Source organism: Folsomia candida, unplaced genomic scaffold (assembly GCF_002217175.1).
Source record: "Folsomia candida strain VU population unplaced genomic scaffold, ASM221717v1 Fcan01_Sc041, whole genome shotgun sequence".
NCBI lineage: Eukaryota > Metazoa > Arthropoda > Collembola > Entomobryomorpha > Isotomidae > Folsomia > Folsomia candida.
The window spans coordinates 796,968-813,878 of record NW_019091233.1 but is presented as its reverse complement, the minus strand read 5'-3'; the positions used below and the strand labels follow the sequence as shown (position 1 = coordinate 813,878).

General features: G+C 34.9%; 3 protein-coding genes across 3 annotated transcripts; all 3 read right to left on the bottom strand.

The window, feature by feature from the left end:
• Positions 1-569: 569 nt before the first annotated feature.
• Positions 570-1,056, bottom strand: LOC110861390 (minor extracellular protease vpr). Its single transcript, XM_022110495.1, has 3 exons — positions 1,000-1,056; positions 846-929; positions 570-782 (listed from the first exon to the last, which is right to left on the bottom strand). The coding sequence occupies exons 1-3, from the start codon at positions 1,054-1,056 to the stop codon at positions 570-572; spliced, it is 354 nt and encodes a 117-aa protein (XP_021966187.1).
• Positions 1,057-1,110: 54 nt separating this feature from the next.
• Positions 1,111-2,572, bottom strand: LOC110861389 (bacillopeptidase F). Its single transcript, XM_022110494.1, has 5 exons — positions 2,563-2,572; positions 2,099-2,327; positions 1,861-2,033; positions 1,455-1,646; positions 1,111-1,388 (listed from the first exon to the last, which is right to left on the bottom strand). The coding sequence occupies exons 1-5, from the start codon at positions 2,570-2,572 to the stop codon at positions 1,111-1,113; spliced, it is 882 nt and encodes a 293-aa protein (XP_021966186.1).
• A 1,672-nt stretch (positions 2,573-4,244) lies between these two features.
• Positions 4,245-16,281, bottom strand: LOC110861388 (bacillopeptidase F). The gene is made up of 7 exons (XM_022110493.1): positions 16,239-16,281; positions 15,951-16,026; positions 15,782-15,859; positions 5,622-5,818; positions 5,346-5,540; positions 4,625-5,010; positions 4,245-4,547 (listed from the first exon to the last, which is right to left on the bottom strand). Exons 1-7 carry the CDS (start codon positions 16,279-16,281, stop codon positions 4,245-4,247), a joined length of 1,278 nt encoding a protein of 425 aa, XP_021966185.1.
• Positions 16,282-16,911: the final 630 nt, after the last annotated feature.

The window sequence follows — 16,911 nt, the reverse complement described above, 5'->3', positions numbered from 1 at the left end:
CACAAAATTTATAGATTCGCCCATATTGGGGGAAATCTGGAGGTTATCTTTCTTGGAGACAAAATCGACTACTCTAATGTCCAAGAATGGGGTGCAAACTTTGGCATAAAGTGATTTTGCGAAGTAATTAGACCTCATGGCCGGTAACAATGGAGAAAAATACCAAGGAGTGATGTGGTTTGTTCTCCTCCGCCCTTAAATAATATTAAACATTTTTACAATAGCATTATATACAATATCACTGAATTCATATCTATTACTAAAACAAGTATAGGGTATAATAGATTTTATTGTAATAGCTTTTCAGCGCAATGTACTAAGAAATAAACATTACGAGCAAATAAATATATGCATAACGATAAGCGCTAACTCAAATACCCAGGTCAATTCCTCACTGGTATTTTGAAAATTTCAGGCGTTTTATTTTCACAACAAATATTTTGAATTTATTTTGATAACAAATATGTACATGCATGTTGAATTTTGTTAAGATCAATAGCTATATTTTAGTCCTTTATTAGCAAGAAAATGAATTTCAAACAAATTTTCATTGCCTTCCACACGACCTATTACAATTCGAGAGCTCTTTTGGCGTTGACTCTCCCATACCCACACGCGTTATTCGGGTAGATCGGCGTAGTAATGTTTCCACATGACAAATCCTTACTGGTAATCGTCAAACGATCCGCCGTCCTTGCCAGGGCCGTCAAAAAATTGTCATACTTCCACGTCGGGTTTGCCGAAATTAGCAAGGCAACCACGCCAGCAACATGGGGACACGCCTGTTGGGTAATTCAAAATTTTAGATTTCCGTTGACAATCACGTCAATAGTTTAAAAGGTAACCATGCTCGTTCCCGACTTTCCAACGTATTCTGTGCTACTGTTACTGATCCCAGCAGAAATAATGTCACGTCCTGGAGCGGAAACCTGTGGTACCAGATTGAAATACAAAAATATTTATTTTTCTGAGTAAGGGTTTTTCTGTATTTAATTTAACCTTTGGCGTAATTTGTCCACCAGTCGGTGACGGACCACGGCTACTGTATGCCTCCATGGTGTCATCCTTCTTCGTTGCGCCTACAGATATAACGTCCGGATGATTTCCTGGCTATCCCGCAGTGCGGCAACCATCTCCACTGTTTCCACTGGAAAAAACAGCAATGATCCCTGCAGCGGTCCAGCTTTTAATAACATCGTCGAAAAATGTTCCTGTAACGTAAAAATTCCAACTGTTGCTGACAACGCTAGGTCTCTGCTGGAAAATCCATTGACCACAGGTTTTCACCCAACTTTCTGGGGCTCCACCGCCCGGACCCATTGCTCTGCAGGCTATCCATTTAGCAGCTGGGGCGACCCCGATGCGGTTTGGGCGTCCTACTATGGTTCCTGCAAATCAGGGCTAGCTAAAAAAAAATGCTTAATGATTGGAAACTAATTGGAAAAAAGTCAAACCAAGTGCGTGCGTTCCATGGCCGTTAGGATCGACAGGATATGGCGATTTATCAACTGTGGCGTCCAACCATTTGCCTGCATAACCTCCGCGCACTGCTTCGTGTACCTGGTATACCCCAGTATCGATTATTCCGACAACGACGTTCTCCCCTTTTGATTTTGACCAGGCTGCAGGGGCCTGTATTTTCTCGACTTAAGCAAAAAAATTATTTTAGGCTTAAGTAAGCATTACTAATTTTAAATTCACCGCTGCTCTCGATATTTCATTTTAAAGTGTAAATCAGAAATGTTGAAATACATTGTGGGGTTTGGTAAAATAAGTCGATTAAATATTTTGATGGTACGTACATAATTTGTTTGATATACAAAGTTTGTAAAATACTTCACCAATACTTGGAACACTTACCTCCCCATTGTCCCCTAACTTGACACGATTCACGGTTTAAAACATTCTTATCTCCATCAGTCCAAGGATCCAATGTCGCTATGTATGGTTCTCGCAGCGTAAACGTCCCAGGAAGTGCTCCAAGAGATTTCACCGCTGATGTAGGTTCACGCTGAGGTTCACATTCTTTAAAGCTATGTCGTTTGAAATCCAGAATGGTGTTGCAGATTCCGCCAAACCAAGTCGACTAAGGGCTGACATAAACAGAGCCTGGGATGCCGATGTAGTTTGCTTCATCAATGTTTCCATCATGTCAGATTTGGCAGATCCGCTTAAAAAACTTAATGCCGGGTTGCTCATTACTTTCCCAAAGACGGAGGGAAGTTCAAATATGGCGTCGCTCTTTTCCACATTTTGTAACTTGGACAGGAGTCCACTGGAAATCTTACCAGCGTGGATTTGGTAGCCGTTCAATGCTGCTAGTAAAACTACAAAAGATAAAATCATTGTTAATTAAATTAGTTGAGGTTAGTTTAAGCGGTGATCAGTTTTTCAGTTAAATATTTTACAATTTTATGGTTACGTTTACTTATATAACAAATGAAAATACAAATTACGATCTGGCTTGCGGTTTTTCCTGGAAGACTAGCTTTTATTATACACGCGAAGCTAATTTGCTATAAAACTGAACGTATCATAATGAGCCACATTAAAATTTTGTACATCTCGACATCTTGGGATGTCGAGATGTCAGGATGTAAACATCCAGCCAGACATCCCGAGATCCCAAGTTGTCATGAAATGAATGATTTTCAACAGTGTAAAAAAGAATTTGACTTTGAATTCATTAAATTTCTTAAGTATTGTATTGCTAACAAAAAGTTTAGTAAATGCGTGTAACTATTTTTCATTATTATAGTCAGTCAGGCGATATTTTAAGTTGGAAATCTGTATATCAGCAAACGGGGGATAATAGATTCGGTTAGACAATCATTTACAGTTTGAATTTTACATTTACGATCAATTTTTTTGTGATCCAACAAAACAATATGAAACTATGGTAAACATGGAGTAAATATATAATTAAATGAAAATAGATCCCGTGTTTTACGCGGGTTAACGCCTAGTAGTAATAAATAATGTTTAACATTAAATCTATAAATAAATGTATGTTAGTTTTAATCAATAATTTACTAAATATAACAGGTTGCCATCGTTACACAATAATTTTAAATAAACATAAATATTTGTCACCTCCTTCCTACTAGGAAGTTCCTAGTATTATAGTAAAATAAGAAAGGACACTGCAGATTCTGCAGTGCAGAATGTAGTGGAAAATCGATCTTTTCAGGGTTGCAATAAAAAATCGTATTAATAGTCAAAAAGCGAGTGAGGCAGAACCCTCGAGCCAAAAGTAAGTTAGTGACTTACCAACCTACATTTGTTACCAATTTTAAGTAAATCCATTAACCAGGTCAAATTCTACAGGTCATTATACCCGGTCTCATCATAATCCGATCGCCCTATACGAGATAAAACAAACTAAATATGCCAACTAATTAATCTTCTCGGAAAATTAAACCATCTGCATATATATTACCGTTGACATGTAAATGATTATGCTGGTTGTTAATAATTATGAATTCTACCACAAAGCAAACCCACACTTCATCCATTTAGGGAATTAACCCAAATATCTACATGTTTAATATAACTAAATACAATCAATTAATCTCTTTAATTGTGAGGTGAATAAACGATTTAAGATAACATTAAGGGGGAGAGGCCCTCTTCATGTCAGACTCAAATGCGCTCAAGATTTTGGCCCATACCTAGTAGAGATGTAATTTTTATATCACTATTTGAAATCAGTACTGACAAAAAAGATGATTTGGCGCGGTTTTACCACGTAACTTGTATATTGAGTAAATGCAGAACCTTGTAACTTTTGTGAAGATTAGGTTTCTTAGGTTAGGATTTAGGTTTAGGTAAAAATGTATGCATATTTCAAGAATTTATTTAATTTTAAATCTGATACATGTAAATAATTTTATCTCATCTTCCGTCTCCGTCAACGTCACGGAGACAGTTGGTAAAGGTTCAGTCTGGTACGTCTTCCGTTTCCGGAAGATTCACAAAATCAGGATTTTGCTTCAGTCGGCTTCGCCGACATCGCAAAATCTGCAATTGTAAATCAACAGAAAACAAAAATTAATTTTGGAATCTTTTAAAAATCAGTTGTACTACAAAATCGATTCTAAGGACACAAATACTTGTAAACTCATACTATATATATGTAAGTATTATGAATTTCTATATATTATTCATGTCGTCTACAATAGAATTCGTAAACCATTTATATGTAAAATTCGTTTTCAAATTGTTATCGAAAATATGTTGTAAGGCTACATTCCAAGAGCCCTTTGGACATTAATTCGCCCGAAACCATAACCATTGTTAGGATAATTTGATGTGGTTGTGTTTCCACATGCTAGGTCCTTGGCATCCACTGGAGGGCGATCTGCCGTTCTTGTCAAAGCATTGAAAACTTGGTCAAATGTCCATGATGGGTTTGCCGATAGCATTAAGGCGATTGCACCCGCAACATGAGGTGTAGCACTGCTCGTTCCAGAAGTTACGTAGTAAAGATAAGGCTTATCATTTTGAGAGTACCATGCAGTGTAAATTTCCTCCCCAGGGGCAGTCACCTATGCAAAAGGGATGTTCAAATTGTCTTTAAACTTTTCCACTATTAGCAGTAATTCATGGTTTGCTTCCATCAAACCTCCGGCTTAATTGCTCCGTTCACAGCAAAGCCACGAGCACTGAACGTAGATAAGGTATCATTACTTCTGGTGGACCCAACAGAGATGACATTCGTCTGATCTCCGGGTGACCCTGCGGACCTGCATCGATCTCCCTCGTTACCAATCGCAAAGACGGGGATAATGCCCACAGCCCTCCAACTCGAAATGATATCATTGAAATTTGTCGCTCCTCTGCCAAAAACCCAACTATTACTGACAACGTGAGGTCGCTGTTGAAAAATCCATTGTGCACATTTTTTCATGTTTCCTTCAGATCCACCGCCGTTAGCTCCAATTGCTTTACAGGCGATCCATTTAACGTTTGGTGCAACACCAATTCCTTTGGGGCGACCACAAAGCATTCCTATGAAAATTTTATGTTCGACATAAGAAACTGAAAATATGGCTGATTTCGAAATTTGCAAACTATTATACTACATATTGCAGGTAATGTTATACTTTTAATTTTAAAAATCTGTTAAAAACGAATGCATACATCAGGCCAACACTTAAATATATCGGCAGGAAGAAACGGTTCATTCGACAAACGTCCATACAGGTGTCTACATACTTAGTTTCTCTTCCACGATTATTAAAGTTAGTGCGAAAAATGATAGAAAAAAGAAAAATGATAACGCATTTCGTGCACATTATGAGAAACCAGAAATTATAATACGTATAACTCTCGGATTGCGTTACCCATTGTAGAAGTGCCGTGACGATTGCCATCGTTTGGCGTTGTCAAATTACTTTCTCCAGTAGCATCATACCATTTTCCTCCATAGTTATCCCTCAACGATTCATGTCCCCCGAAAACTCCAGTATCAATATTGGCAACCACAATGCCTTCTCCCTTCGTTCGCGCCCAGACAGCAGGAGCACCGATTTTTTCCACTAAAATTTAAAAACCTCAAATAAATAACTATTAAAATACAAATATATGAATTGCCTTAGTGATTAACGATAAATTTTCACCTCCCCATTGAATAGCCGGAATTGCGCTAGTCTGCGATGATGATGGAGTTACTGATGCATCCACAGGTTCTACGCGGGCTATCAGTTGTTCACGAATATTAAAAACGCCAATTGGAAGTGAGCCAAGAGTTTGAATGGCTTTCAAGTCATTGGCTTCAATCCGATATCGTTTGAAATCCAAAATGGGGTTGCTGATTCTTTTAATTCAAGTTCTCTTATTGCTGACATGAAAGGTGCTTGGGATGCTGTGGTGAATTGCTTCATTAAGTTCTCCATTGCATTCCCTTTTTGAAGCGCCACTTAAGAACGACAAGGTTGGATGGCTCATAACTTTTGAAAAGACGGACGGAAGCTCAAGTATGATGTCCGCTTTGCCGTTTCTCTTGACTTTGGACAAAAGCACGCTTGAGATAGTTCCCGATTGTGTTAACTGGATGAAGTAGTAGATTGTTACCAATAGCGTTAACAAGTTGGAAGAGTTCATGATGATGGGCAACTTTGCAATCGTTCGTTATCAAGTTTTTAGTTCTACATCAACTGATAAAAAATGATATACAAAATGACGTTTTATATCGCTTTTACATTAGGATGTGGGAGCGTTAATTGTTTCCAATTAACAAGTAAATAACTAAATAAATAAATAACAAACAAATAAATACTCAATGTATCTATTATAATATAATCAATTTATTTATTAATTCAAAACCTATGTATGTCATTTTTCTAGTTATCTGCTTTTTAAGTGAGATATCAAATAAGGTCATGCATTTTGTTTTATTGCATTGTGGTTTTTCCAGGTGCTATCACTTATTACAGGTTTAGGTTGACCATTAACATACGTGGAATTTACAATCATTTATACTTATTTATTCATTTAGTATGCTGTATACTAATTGGTTTCACGTGCTGTGCTTCAGTTACGTTTCGGTTGCTCAATTAATTCTCTCGCAATTAACCTAATTTACAACAATTTAATTTAATTTCTACAAATTGTAAGATAAAAACCGCAAGTTTAATTTGAAATAAATTTGAAGTGGAAATAAGGGTTTATAGCCACTTGATGTTTATACTTTCGAAAAAAATATGTTGCATGTAATTAATGATCACTTTAACATAATTGTGGGAGCGCCATCGACTACAACTAACACGTTTATATCAATATTAAATGTTTTACTTTTTTTAATTTGTCATTCAAGTCATACGATTTTTGTACGAATACATAATATGAGATATTTTTGTCCATTGACACCTACCTAAAGTTTAAATTTGCATTAGGTTCTTGACAAGATTAATTATATTGCCTAATTTTACTAATCATTAAAAACTATTATTTTACATGGGTCGTCCTAAATTAATCGATTTCACCAATTTTTAATGTTGGGAGGCCACAGCAAGCATTTTTTTTTAAACTTTGCCCTAAAAAATAATTAAACTTCTTAAATAAGAAACCTATTTTAGAAATTTTGGCTTCATTATATCTGTAAGATCCTGCTCTGCAACACCTATATTTTGTAAACATAATAATGTAGGAGCTTGTAAAAAGAAAAAAGTATCCATTCATGGGAAAATAATTTTTCAGACGACATTTTTAGGGATACAAGATAATCTGAACATGACCAATTCTACATGTTGTTGAGAACGATCTTATTGATGCAATGCATCCAAAATGAAAAGAAAAATGTTCAATATTACTAAACTATCTAAAAATAATTTTCAATTGTATGATAGGTTTCGGGGGGTACTGCCTCCAACCCCGTAAGTTTAAAAACAATATTGGGAAGAAACATGCAAATTTTTTTAAATTGCATATTTTCCATTTTTGTAGAACTACAACAAAGGGATCGTCCATAAATAAATTAGGGTCGGGGCGTATTAGTGTGGACACGAGGCAATTGTCGACAGTGACGTTTTCGATGGGAAAATATCATATTTTTTCAAAGTCAAAAAGTTCACATCATACGTCCACTCCTTCTTGTTCTGACTTATGAATATGAAAATATACAAAAATCGCTTTCATCCCAAATAAATTCTTGGAAAATTTTTCAATTTTAAAATCATTTTTTGAAAAGGGGTTAGTGTGGACAGTGGAATCCCCATGTTAACAAGTTAGAGTGTTCACACTAACCCCACATGGTGAGATTAGTGTGGACACCTGTTTTTATATTTTCAAAAATTAATATCTATTATTTCCAATGATATTTTCCAAAATTTTCTTTTCGCGAAATAATCTTAAATCGTTGATTAATCGTAAAAAAATTTCAAAATAATTATTTTTAACAAACAACTGTTTCTATTGCATTTAGTAATTTTGATATTCAAAAAAGTGTCCACACTAATACTCCCCGACCCTACATCAAGACGTACCATGTAATGGTTTTATACACAAAGTTGGTGTCAATTTAAAGACGCAGGGCATTACACACATAATTCATTGACATCGCGCTGTAATATTCATGTGGTAACAACTCGACATATATGAACCATATATATATATATATATGTTTCTGAATATTTATATATTTGCAATAGGAAACTATATTACAAAAATATTGGTCAGCTTATTTTCTGTGGTGAATAAATTAAAATACGAGCATAAACGCTGACAAGCCCACATTGTTAGTAATCTGGAGGAAATTTGAATGCCATACTGAGGAGGAGGGGCCGGGGTATGGAGACTGGCAAATCAATCCAAAACCGCTACCAAGTTGAAGCCCATGATAAGTTAGCCCTGCCTGTTAATTATTAGGATTCGCTGGCCACCCGTTTCCGAAATATTGACCTTTGACCTCAAAATAATTAATAAAATATTTTTTACTTCAACGGCGAAAATTTATTTTTTGAAAGCAATATATTAATATTAACGTTTAAACTATTGTTAAATAAAATTATATTTACTTTAGGGCGTTGAAGTAAAAAATATTTTATTAATTATTTTGAGGTCAAAGGTCAATAAACAAGTGACCAGCGAATCCTAATAATTAACAGGCAGGGCCAACGTATCATGGGCTTGAACTTGGTAGCGGTTTCGGATTGATTTGCCAGTCTCCATACCCCGGCCCCTCCTCCTGAGTTCTTCGGAGAAATTGAATAAATTTGTAACATTTTTGATTCAGTGTAATCTGACATTTTAAAGAATATTATCCTTAGAAAACCCAGGTTGTCGAAAGTTGATCCATAGCTGTGTGAACCACATTCATGCAAGTATATTTCTGAACAACTTCCAAAAACTTCTTTCTTGATTGCTCTTCCAGCCCTTAAAATAACGTGAAACGTTTAAAATAGAATTACTTAGGAGGTGTATATAAACCGTCCCAGCTCCAAAGCATCTGGAAAGCGCGCGGCAACAAAATATACAACAAACTACGGCGTTTATGTAGATTATCGTTACTTGGAAAAACCGGAAAGTAATTGATTGGTTGATTGTTATTAACGAATTCGTAAACATATGCCGTAGGATTTGTGAGTATGGGTCCAGTTGCAAGTATACACCTGCAGGGATTACGAGATATGGTAGTACAACAGAAAAGTGGAATATAAACGTCAGAGCCAATGCATCCATCCTACTCCTTGAAGATGAACCTATTTCAAGAAAAATTCAAAGTCGGCTCATAATGTAGCATAAATAACTAGCATAAATATGTATTTCTTGATCCTACATTTGCTGGAGATTTCTTCTGCATTCTTCATTTCATGCAGTACCACTGAAATCGTTGTGGTCCAATATATACTGCCCAGTTCCAAAGCGATGGACAATGCTACGAGTTGCCCGGATACTACGACTATTAGGAGGTAGAATATGGACATATAAATGATCCCGTACAGCTGCAGTGTCACAAGCAAGCCACAAGCTACGACTTCAAAAACCGAGCACAGAAAGGCGAATTTCCATCCAATCTGATTGTACGGGGATGGCGCAGTGTATTCAAATCTTTGTGTTTGAGAGTTCCAATTACTTGGTGATTTCCACAAGTGGCCCTCCAGTCGCTCAAGTACATCGAGTGCTTCCCAAACTGTCCGTGGCAACGCTTTCATCTTAAATTTATATTTGTAACCAATTGTTCAACAAGTTAAATATCCTTCGAAAATTACAAACATGAAATGAACGTTCCAGTAGTTGGAATAACTCGTTTGAACATTAGCCTGGCCGCTTTTACCTTAACTATTACACATGTTGAATTATTTAGTTTAATCATATGCATTTGTCTGATATAAGCTCAACAGTAAGTAAAGCTTGTTTATTAATCATGAAAGATTTCTGTATAGTTTAGAGAACACAATTTTAAATACGGGTAATGCAATTGTTCCAAATTTAATGATTTTCTGTATCTCTAGGGATTAGTATTTACATAATCTATAACGAAATCTACCTCTAAATTAGATAACCTAAATTATTCGCTTTAATACTTGATTATTTATTTAAATCTAATTGTGATATGATTTACTGTACCCACAAAAGTAAACTAAATGAACTCTCTCGCAAAGTTTCGGTGCAAGTAATTCGAAAATTGAAAGTGTAATTTTAATTCAAGTAATCATATTTTTTTTAATTTGGTAATCAATTTACCCCATATTGGTAACACATTTATTACGATGCGTTAAAGTACGATAGTGTGAACGCCTTGTAATTTTACCTGCTTATTGTCAGCGCATTTATTTAAGGAGTGTAAAAAGTCCATTAATTCAGACCTGGATGTAATTAGTGTAGCTTTTGAAAGAGATAATAGTCATTATCCACAAATCTGCCATACGAACATGTCTCAGATATTTTATCCGTATCTATTCATAATGCTTGACTCATGACAGAATAAAGTTTAGTAAATAATAGTCGTTTTAATTACACATACATCATTAAATTTATTAATGATACACATATTCAAAACTTTAGCAATTAAGTGGCAATGAATACTCGAGATGTTTTTGAAATAGATAATTTGTTCTCTTAACATTTGATGATTATTATTATTTGACAAGTATTAATCTAGTTTCCTCAATATGCTGCATATTTTGGCTGGATTTATCATAAAGGTACTACAAAATAATACTTTTACATAGCTGACTAAATTTAATCAAGGATTGGTCAACTATCTATTATTATATGCCATGGCCTTAAACTACGCGCACTAATCACATTTGTTATGAGTGCTCCTAACAGTAATCAATTTCATACATTTCCGCATAACCAATTTAATATTCTTGTAATCAGAATAATCGCAATTTAGTTTCAGTATATCTGTAACTAGGATTTGGACAATAATTCGTTTTTAATATTTTTGAATGTCATACCTCTACTTGTAAATACATTACGTTACTCAGATACGTCAGAATCAATTTTAATTCACTACAAAGACAGCCGTGAACATGAACACAATAATTTTTAGTCAAGAAGATTCTATAGTTTCGGTACAAATTTGTCATATAATGCTAGCATAAACTGACAAGCTAAATCCTGCCCTAATTATCTAGTAATACGAACATCACGATTACTTGAGAAAATTAGTTACAGCGCCTTGTGCAATTGTCACTGTAAACGATACCCTAGGTGAAGAGATAGTACCGACTACGGTAGTAATTGTTACCAAGTTATGGAAAGTATGCGACAATCTCTCATTCCCCCCAAAACTATTTCAACTTTCGCTGCAGTCATGTCCTGGACAAAATTATGGGGTGGGTCCCAATTTATTTGGAACGGAAAACGGCGCCGGATTCGAACCACAAAGAGTTTCTTTGGGTTGGGAAGATTTGCGATAGTTGTGTATGGATGGCTCGTATTTCTTTCGTATTTACTGATCCAAGTGGTTATTTTCGGAATTTTTGAACAAAAACCGATCTACTGGTATACACGATGTTTCCTAAGCTTTATTGGGGGACAGGTACCACTGCTAGTTATGGTGTTGCTTACCATAAGAGAAGACGAAATTCCGGCGTGGATTAATTCCGCGTTAAAATTTGATGTGTGGTTTTCAGGTAAAAATTTCGGTCACTAAATATAATGTAGTAATTATCATTATGATTTGGAATCACTCTGATGCTCTGCCACGGCGGTAATCATTTGCAGAGAAAATGGTATTACAGATAGTATCTGGCCTAGTATTTTTTGAAAAATTTATAAACGATCTGGAACAGTATGAGAGTTATCTAAAGTAATGATTATTGCTAAACTATTAAGGACAATATCATTCTTTGTATTAATTGGCTTATCAATTAAATTGTTTACAGATAATTTTATAAAATATGGTTCCACCCGATTTCCCGGCATTGTTAGAAACCTGACTATATTTTTAAGAATGTTACTAATTCTTGCGAAATTTTACGGTTTGGCAACTTTCGCTTTCGCCATGACATTTCCATACGAGCCGATTCTGTTTTTAGTAAATTTGCCGGAAGAGTTTCGTCACAGAGGATTTATCCTAGGACAAGCCTGTTTAGCAAGCGGGTTCATTCTTGCGGTTGGGGGAGGTCTCGTCTCCCTGCTGGGAATGATAATAATTTTTGCGACCATATTGTTCGGAGTGCTAAACGAGATCAGGTGACTTTCGTATTCGAAATATAAAATTCTCACACATATTCAGTCCGATTGGTCCGAATATGAAATTTGAATTTTGTTGTGAAATTAAATGTTAGTCAACTAAATTTTTCATTTTAAACGTGAATTTTTTTATTTTTAATTTTAGTGAATTTTTCTATTATTTAAATACAAAATACCTCCACTAGGTGGCGCTCCAAGCAGAAAATCCAATTTTAAGTTTGAATCTACCGCGCAATCGTAAATATAAATTATCAATTTCGAAATGTTTGTTATTATCTTTCAGATTGTTTTCAACCCCCCGTGGAAAGTATCGGACTCACGGATATCTTCGAACCTCTAAAAATATTAAACTTGTCTTCACCAGTGTCTCCATCTTGTGGGTCGGGGCGAACACTTGGTTCCGCTCGTTTCTGATGCCTGCTCAGATGTTGATTATTCGATCCGTTCAGTTTTGCAATTTTCTCGTTATTAGATATCGTAATGAAATTTCGATCCTAGATTTTCCTTTGATTATCGGGTTCTCCGCACTTTTTGGAGGTTCCTGGCTCGGAATTGTGGCCATGGCGGGATTGACGAATACATTTAGTGGCCAAGTTTTGCGTTCTTTTCGTAACCTAAGGGGTAATTCGGGTTTCGAGAAAAAAAGTTGGAACAGGGAGAAAAAATCGTTTAAACCACTGATCCTCAATGTTGGCCAGTTTTATGTCATGAATACGAAAACAGTGCTAAATGTGGCATCTTCGTATGTCTGGGGGACAGCGAGGTTGCTTATATTGTTTCCACATGAATTAATTTAGGGATAAAATATTTATGTGAGATTTTTGATTTGTGCAAGTAGTAAAGTTTGAGAATAATTAGATAAGTTATATTTGATGTAGCTTAACACTAATCTTGTGTCGCACCTGAACTATTCTCAAGTGTAATGCTGCTCATCAAGTGTTTGGTAAACTAAATTACCTAAATTGTAAATGATACTGCATTATCCCATTGGTCCGAATACTTACCTATGTCCGAATTAGGGTGACGTAATATTTGGAAATTTTACTATTGGAGTCAAAATTCTGTTATTTCTCCAAGTTTTCTTTTAAATAGATTTCCAATCGTTGTATAATGTACGAAGGGGGAGCAAACGTAAACATCTACCACATCTACCACGGTCACATTTTATAAATAATCTGTAAGATAATACGTACAATTTCGTAATAATACCTTGTAACTTATTACTCCCAAGTTACAAAATATGCAGAAAAAAACACAAGAATTTCGAACAAATAACTGAATTTGTCAAATCTAAGTAAATTCTAAGGAAACAATTTATTGTTTGGTAATGTCTCGTTTCGGTAATAGTAATGAAATATATGCAACCTGGTAAATATTTCCTGATATTTACCTAGTACTTGATTCCTGCAATATTAAACTTTACTAGCAAATAGCTAAATTATTCAAATTTTACTAAAGTATTTGAATTTCATGGTCTTCAAATAATATCAATCACAGTATGAATGTAAGGCTAAGAGCTTACTCTACGCAAATTCCCCAGCGCCGCCTTGATTAATTTAATTAGACAGACTGGCCTGAGCCAGAGACTGGTTCAATCTGGTTGACCGTGAAGGCCAACCGTACTTATTGCGGGTGAGATACCCGCACCTTCACTATAAAAGGAGCGTTCGCTGTGGCGAACGCTATGCACATGTATGTATAACCTCTCTCTCTCTTACTAACTCGCCTGCGATAGGCACTACCGCTGAGGATAGTGGTAGCGGTGCTTATGCAACCGTCACGTTCGTCATCACGATAGAGCCAAAACGGCTGAACCTATCGACTTGAAATTTTCACCATATGTATATTGGACAAAGTTAGGAATCAAGTTCGAAGATGAGCCAAATCGGTCCACTGGTTGGCCGGTGGGAGCCATTTAGGTGGTGGGGGTCTTATACCCAGAAATTTCAAAATAGTCGTAGAAAGCTGAAATTTAGTACATAGGTAACTAATGGCTTCTAAAGAAAGAGAATATGAAGTAAAATTACGACAATTTTTTTTGAGGGACCCTAGTGGGACACCCATACTGAAATGTTATTGGCAATATTTTTTCTTAATTTTCATGCCAAACTTCATAAAATTTGAAAATGACTAGATAAATAATTAGAGCAGATAAAGTTTTATCTTGTTCGGCTTACAAATAACTGAGATTGAAAAAAATATTGAATTATAAATTTTAAAATACATAAGGTTTTTGCTAATTTTCTTGAACGAATGCTCCCCAAATATTTAATTGTGGAAATGCATGCCAAAAAAATTTCGTAGATATGCTATAAATTGCCAAGTGTAATCTACATATGTGCTATAACAGAAATTGGATGACGATTTTCAGCATATTAAGACTCTACCAGATTGGTGATGAAGTTTATGACTGCTTCTGACGAATTTAGCAGCAACGGTGTTAAGCTTACCATAAATCCGGTAGTGTCATTTGCGTCTTAATATGGTGAAAATCGTCACCCACTTTCTGTGAGTGTGTATTGGCAATAGTTTAGATTTCAACATTAGTAAATAAACTCACGATCTGTCGAATTCGCCACCAGGTCCTCCGCTTTCTGGAAATTTTCAAAACATTGTCATATTTCCAGGATGGATCACCCGTAATTCTCCCCCGATTATTGAAATCTTCTGGATTTCCGCGTAAATAAGTTAAGAATCGAGGAACCCACCAATGGTACGACCGGAAAACCAGGTGGATCACTAAATTGCGTAAGAATAATGTTCTTAGAATATATTTAACTATCATTTATTCTAGTATTATTTATTTTAGAAATTTTCCGCAAGCTTTTACATAGAATTTATTGAAGTAAATCATTTTTCACGAATTAATCTAATACTCTATAAAAAAGTATTTCTGATTCTCTAGCATATTTAACGTGGGAAAAAATGGACTGGAGTATTGTGATCTATTAACAAACTGGATGTGCAGAATTATTTAAAAATACAAATGGCTTCGCAGTAAAAATTTGCGGAGATTTTATCAAAACTTACAAAAGGTTATGAACTAAATAATTGATATGTACACTCTCCGAAATTTGGTTACCGGAATCATTACCCCGTGTAGTCTATATATGACTCTACTGGTTTGGTAATGGTTTAGTTACCGCGTATTGTTCAACGACATCATTACCAACACGGGGTTATTTTGTTACTTTGTCATATTAAGATCAACATTGCGCAGTATTAATCAATATTATATGCGGTAATGAAATAACCCAGCTCAGTAATGTTATTACTACTGGTTCGGTAAATAATCAACACAGTGCAATATTGTTTCATTACTGGTTTTTATTGATTTTTATCATTACGGTAATTTAAATATTATTAGGGATTTACTACATTTACAATGTTTACAATAAATTCTACAAATACTTACATATGTGCAAGTAAACTTTAAAGATTCATTTCAAATATTCACAAAGTATGTATACATAAAACTGACAGCATCAAAATTTTAACTAATTACTTACTGTATATAATTATTATTTACTAAAAATTATTACTAGAATACACTTAATATTTACAAACAATTTACTAACTGAAAGTATTCTTTTTACTAACTATATATTAATGATTACGTGTGTAATTAATTTACCTGTTTAACACTTGATGCTGCGGGCGACGGATAATAATTATGATGCTGGTGTCGCCGATGAGAAAAATGAGCCTTACACTGAAAAATAATTAATTAACATAAATATAAAAATTAGATGCATACAGTGTGTGTGCATCTAATGCTCAGAAGATATAAATAAACTGCTTACCAAACAAGCACCTCTAAATTCTTCTCATCTTGGTCATCGTCAATAAAAATCTGGACGAAATCAGCTACTCTCTTCCCTGTAAACAAATGACAAAGCTCTTAAAATTGAATGAATGATAGGAAATTCATGTGAGTAATTAATTAATTGAATTATTACCTTACCTTTTGTAAATTCGTCAAAAGTACAATAATTTTCCAAAGGAGTGAAATATTCGTTAACTTTCACGGGCTGGTTGAACTTAAATAATGCGCGTCTTTATGTATCACTGCAGCAGTAAGTACAACTTACCAAAGTAGTAGAGTAAGAACACCAAGTTTGTGTTGACGCTCATTACTACGGTGCGGTACTGCTCATCTTCTCTTTTCCAATAACTAATTTACATCGCATGGTATTTTAGGATTACCACGATTAGTTTAAACAATCTTACCAATTTATATTGAATTAAACAAAATAAGCAGTAATGAATTTCGGTAACTAAATAATTACCGCTTTTGGTATAATTCATATTTACCAACAGAACGGTAATGAGGGTCATTAGGAAATCATTACCACACTTCGGAGAGTGTAGTTCACAATAATATATGCAATTAAGTAACGTGACTTGAAACCCCGATTAATTTTTCGAATCATGCTTTTGTAAACGTTTTATGTAAATTAATTTTCTCTTACGCGGAGTTGGGAGAAGGGTCACGCTTTTTTTTGCTCGACATTATAACCTGGGGATAACAAACTTAAATTATTTTAATATTGGGATGAATTAATTTTGGTAAACAAAAAAATTCAAATTTTTTTGTAAAAACAATGGAATGGAACAATGGAACAATGGAACAATGGAAGTTACACGTCGCAAAATTATTTTGGTAAGATATAGATTTACTTTTGAGAAATAGAGATTCATTTATTTTGGTTTTGTAATATATATTTTAACGCCTAATGCATTAGTCGTTATACCTTCATAATG

Excerpts from the sequence above, each read along its gene's own strand:
- LOC110861390 (XM_022110495.1), bottom strand. The coding sequence starts at position 1,056 with ATGGAGGCATACAGTAGCCGTGGTCCGTCACCGACTGGTGGACAAATT. Across the intron at positions 930-999 it reads GTGGACAAATTACGCCAAAG|GTTTCCGCTCCAGGACGTGA; the intron begins GTTAAATTAAAT and ends CTGGTACCACAG. Across the intron at positions 783-845 it reads GAAAGTCGGGAACGAGCATG|GCGTGTCCCCATGTTGCTGG; the intron begins GTTACCTTTTAA and ends ATTACCCAACAG.
- LOC110861389 (XM_022110494.1), bottom strand. Across the intron at positions 2,034-2,098 it reads GCATCCCAGGCTCTGTTTAT|CTTTAAAGAATGTGAACCTC; the intron begins GTCAGCCCTTAG and ends CAAACGACATAG. Across the intron at positions 1,647-1,860 it reads AGTTAGGGGACAATGGGGAG|TCGAGAAAATACAGGCCCCT; the intron begins GTAAGTGTTCCA and ends TTTTTGCTTAAG.
- LOC110861388 (XM_022110493.1), bottom strand. The coding sequence starts at position 16,281 with ATGAGCGTCAACACAAACTTGGTGTTCTTACTCTACTACTTTG. Across the intron at positions 5,819-15,781 it reads CAGCATCAAGTGTTAAACAG|AATCAGCAACCCCATTTTGG; the intron begins GTAAATTAATTA and ends TTGAATTAAAAG. Across the intron at positions 5,011-5,345 it reads TCACGGCACTTCTACAATGG|GAATGCTTTGTGGTCGCCCC; the intron begins GTAACGCAATCC and ends AAATTTTCATAG.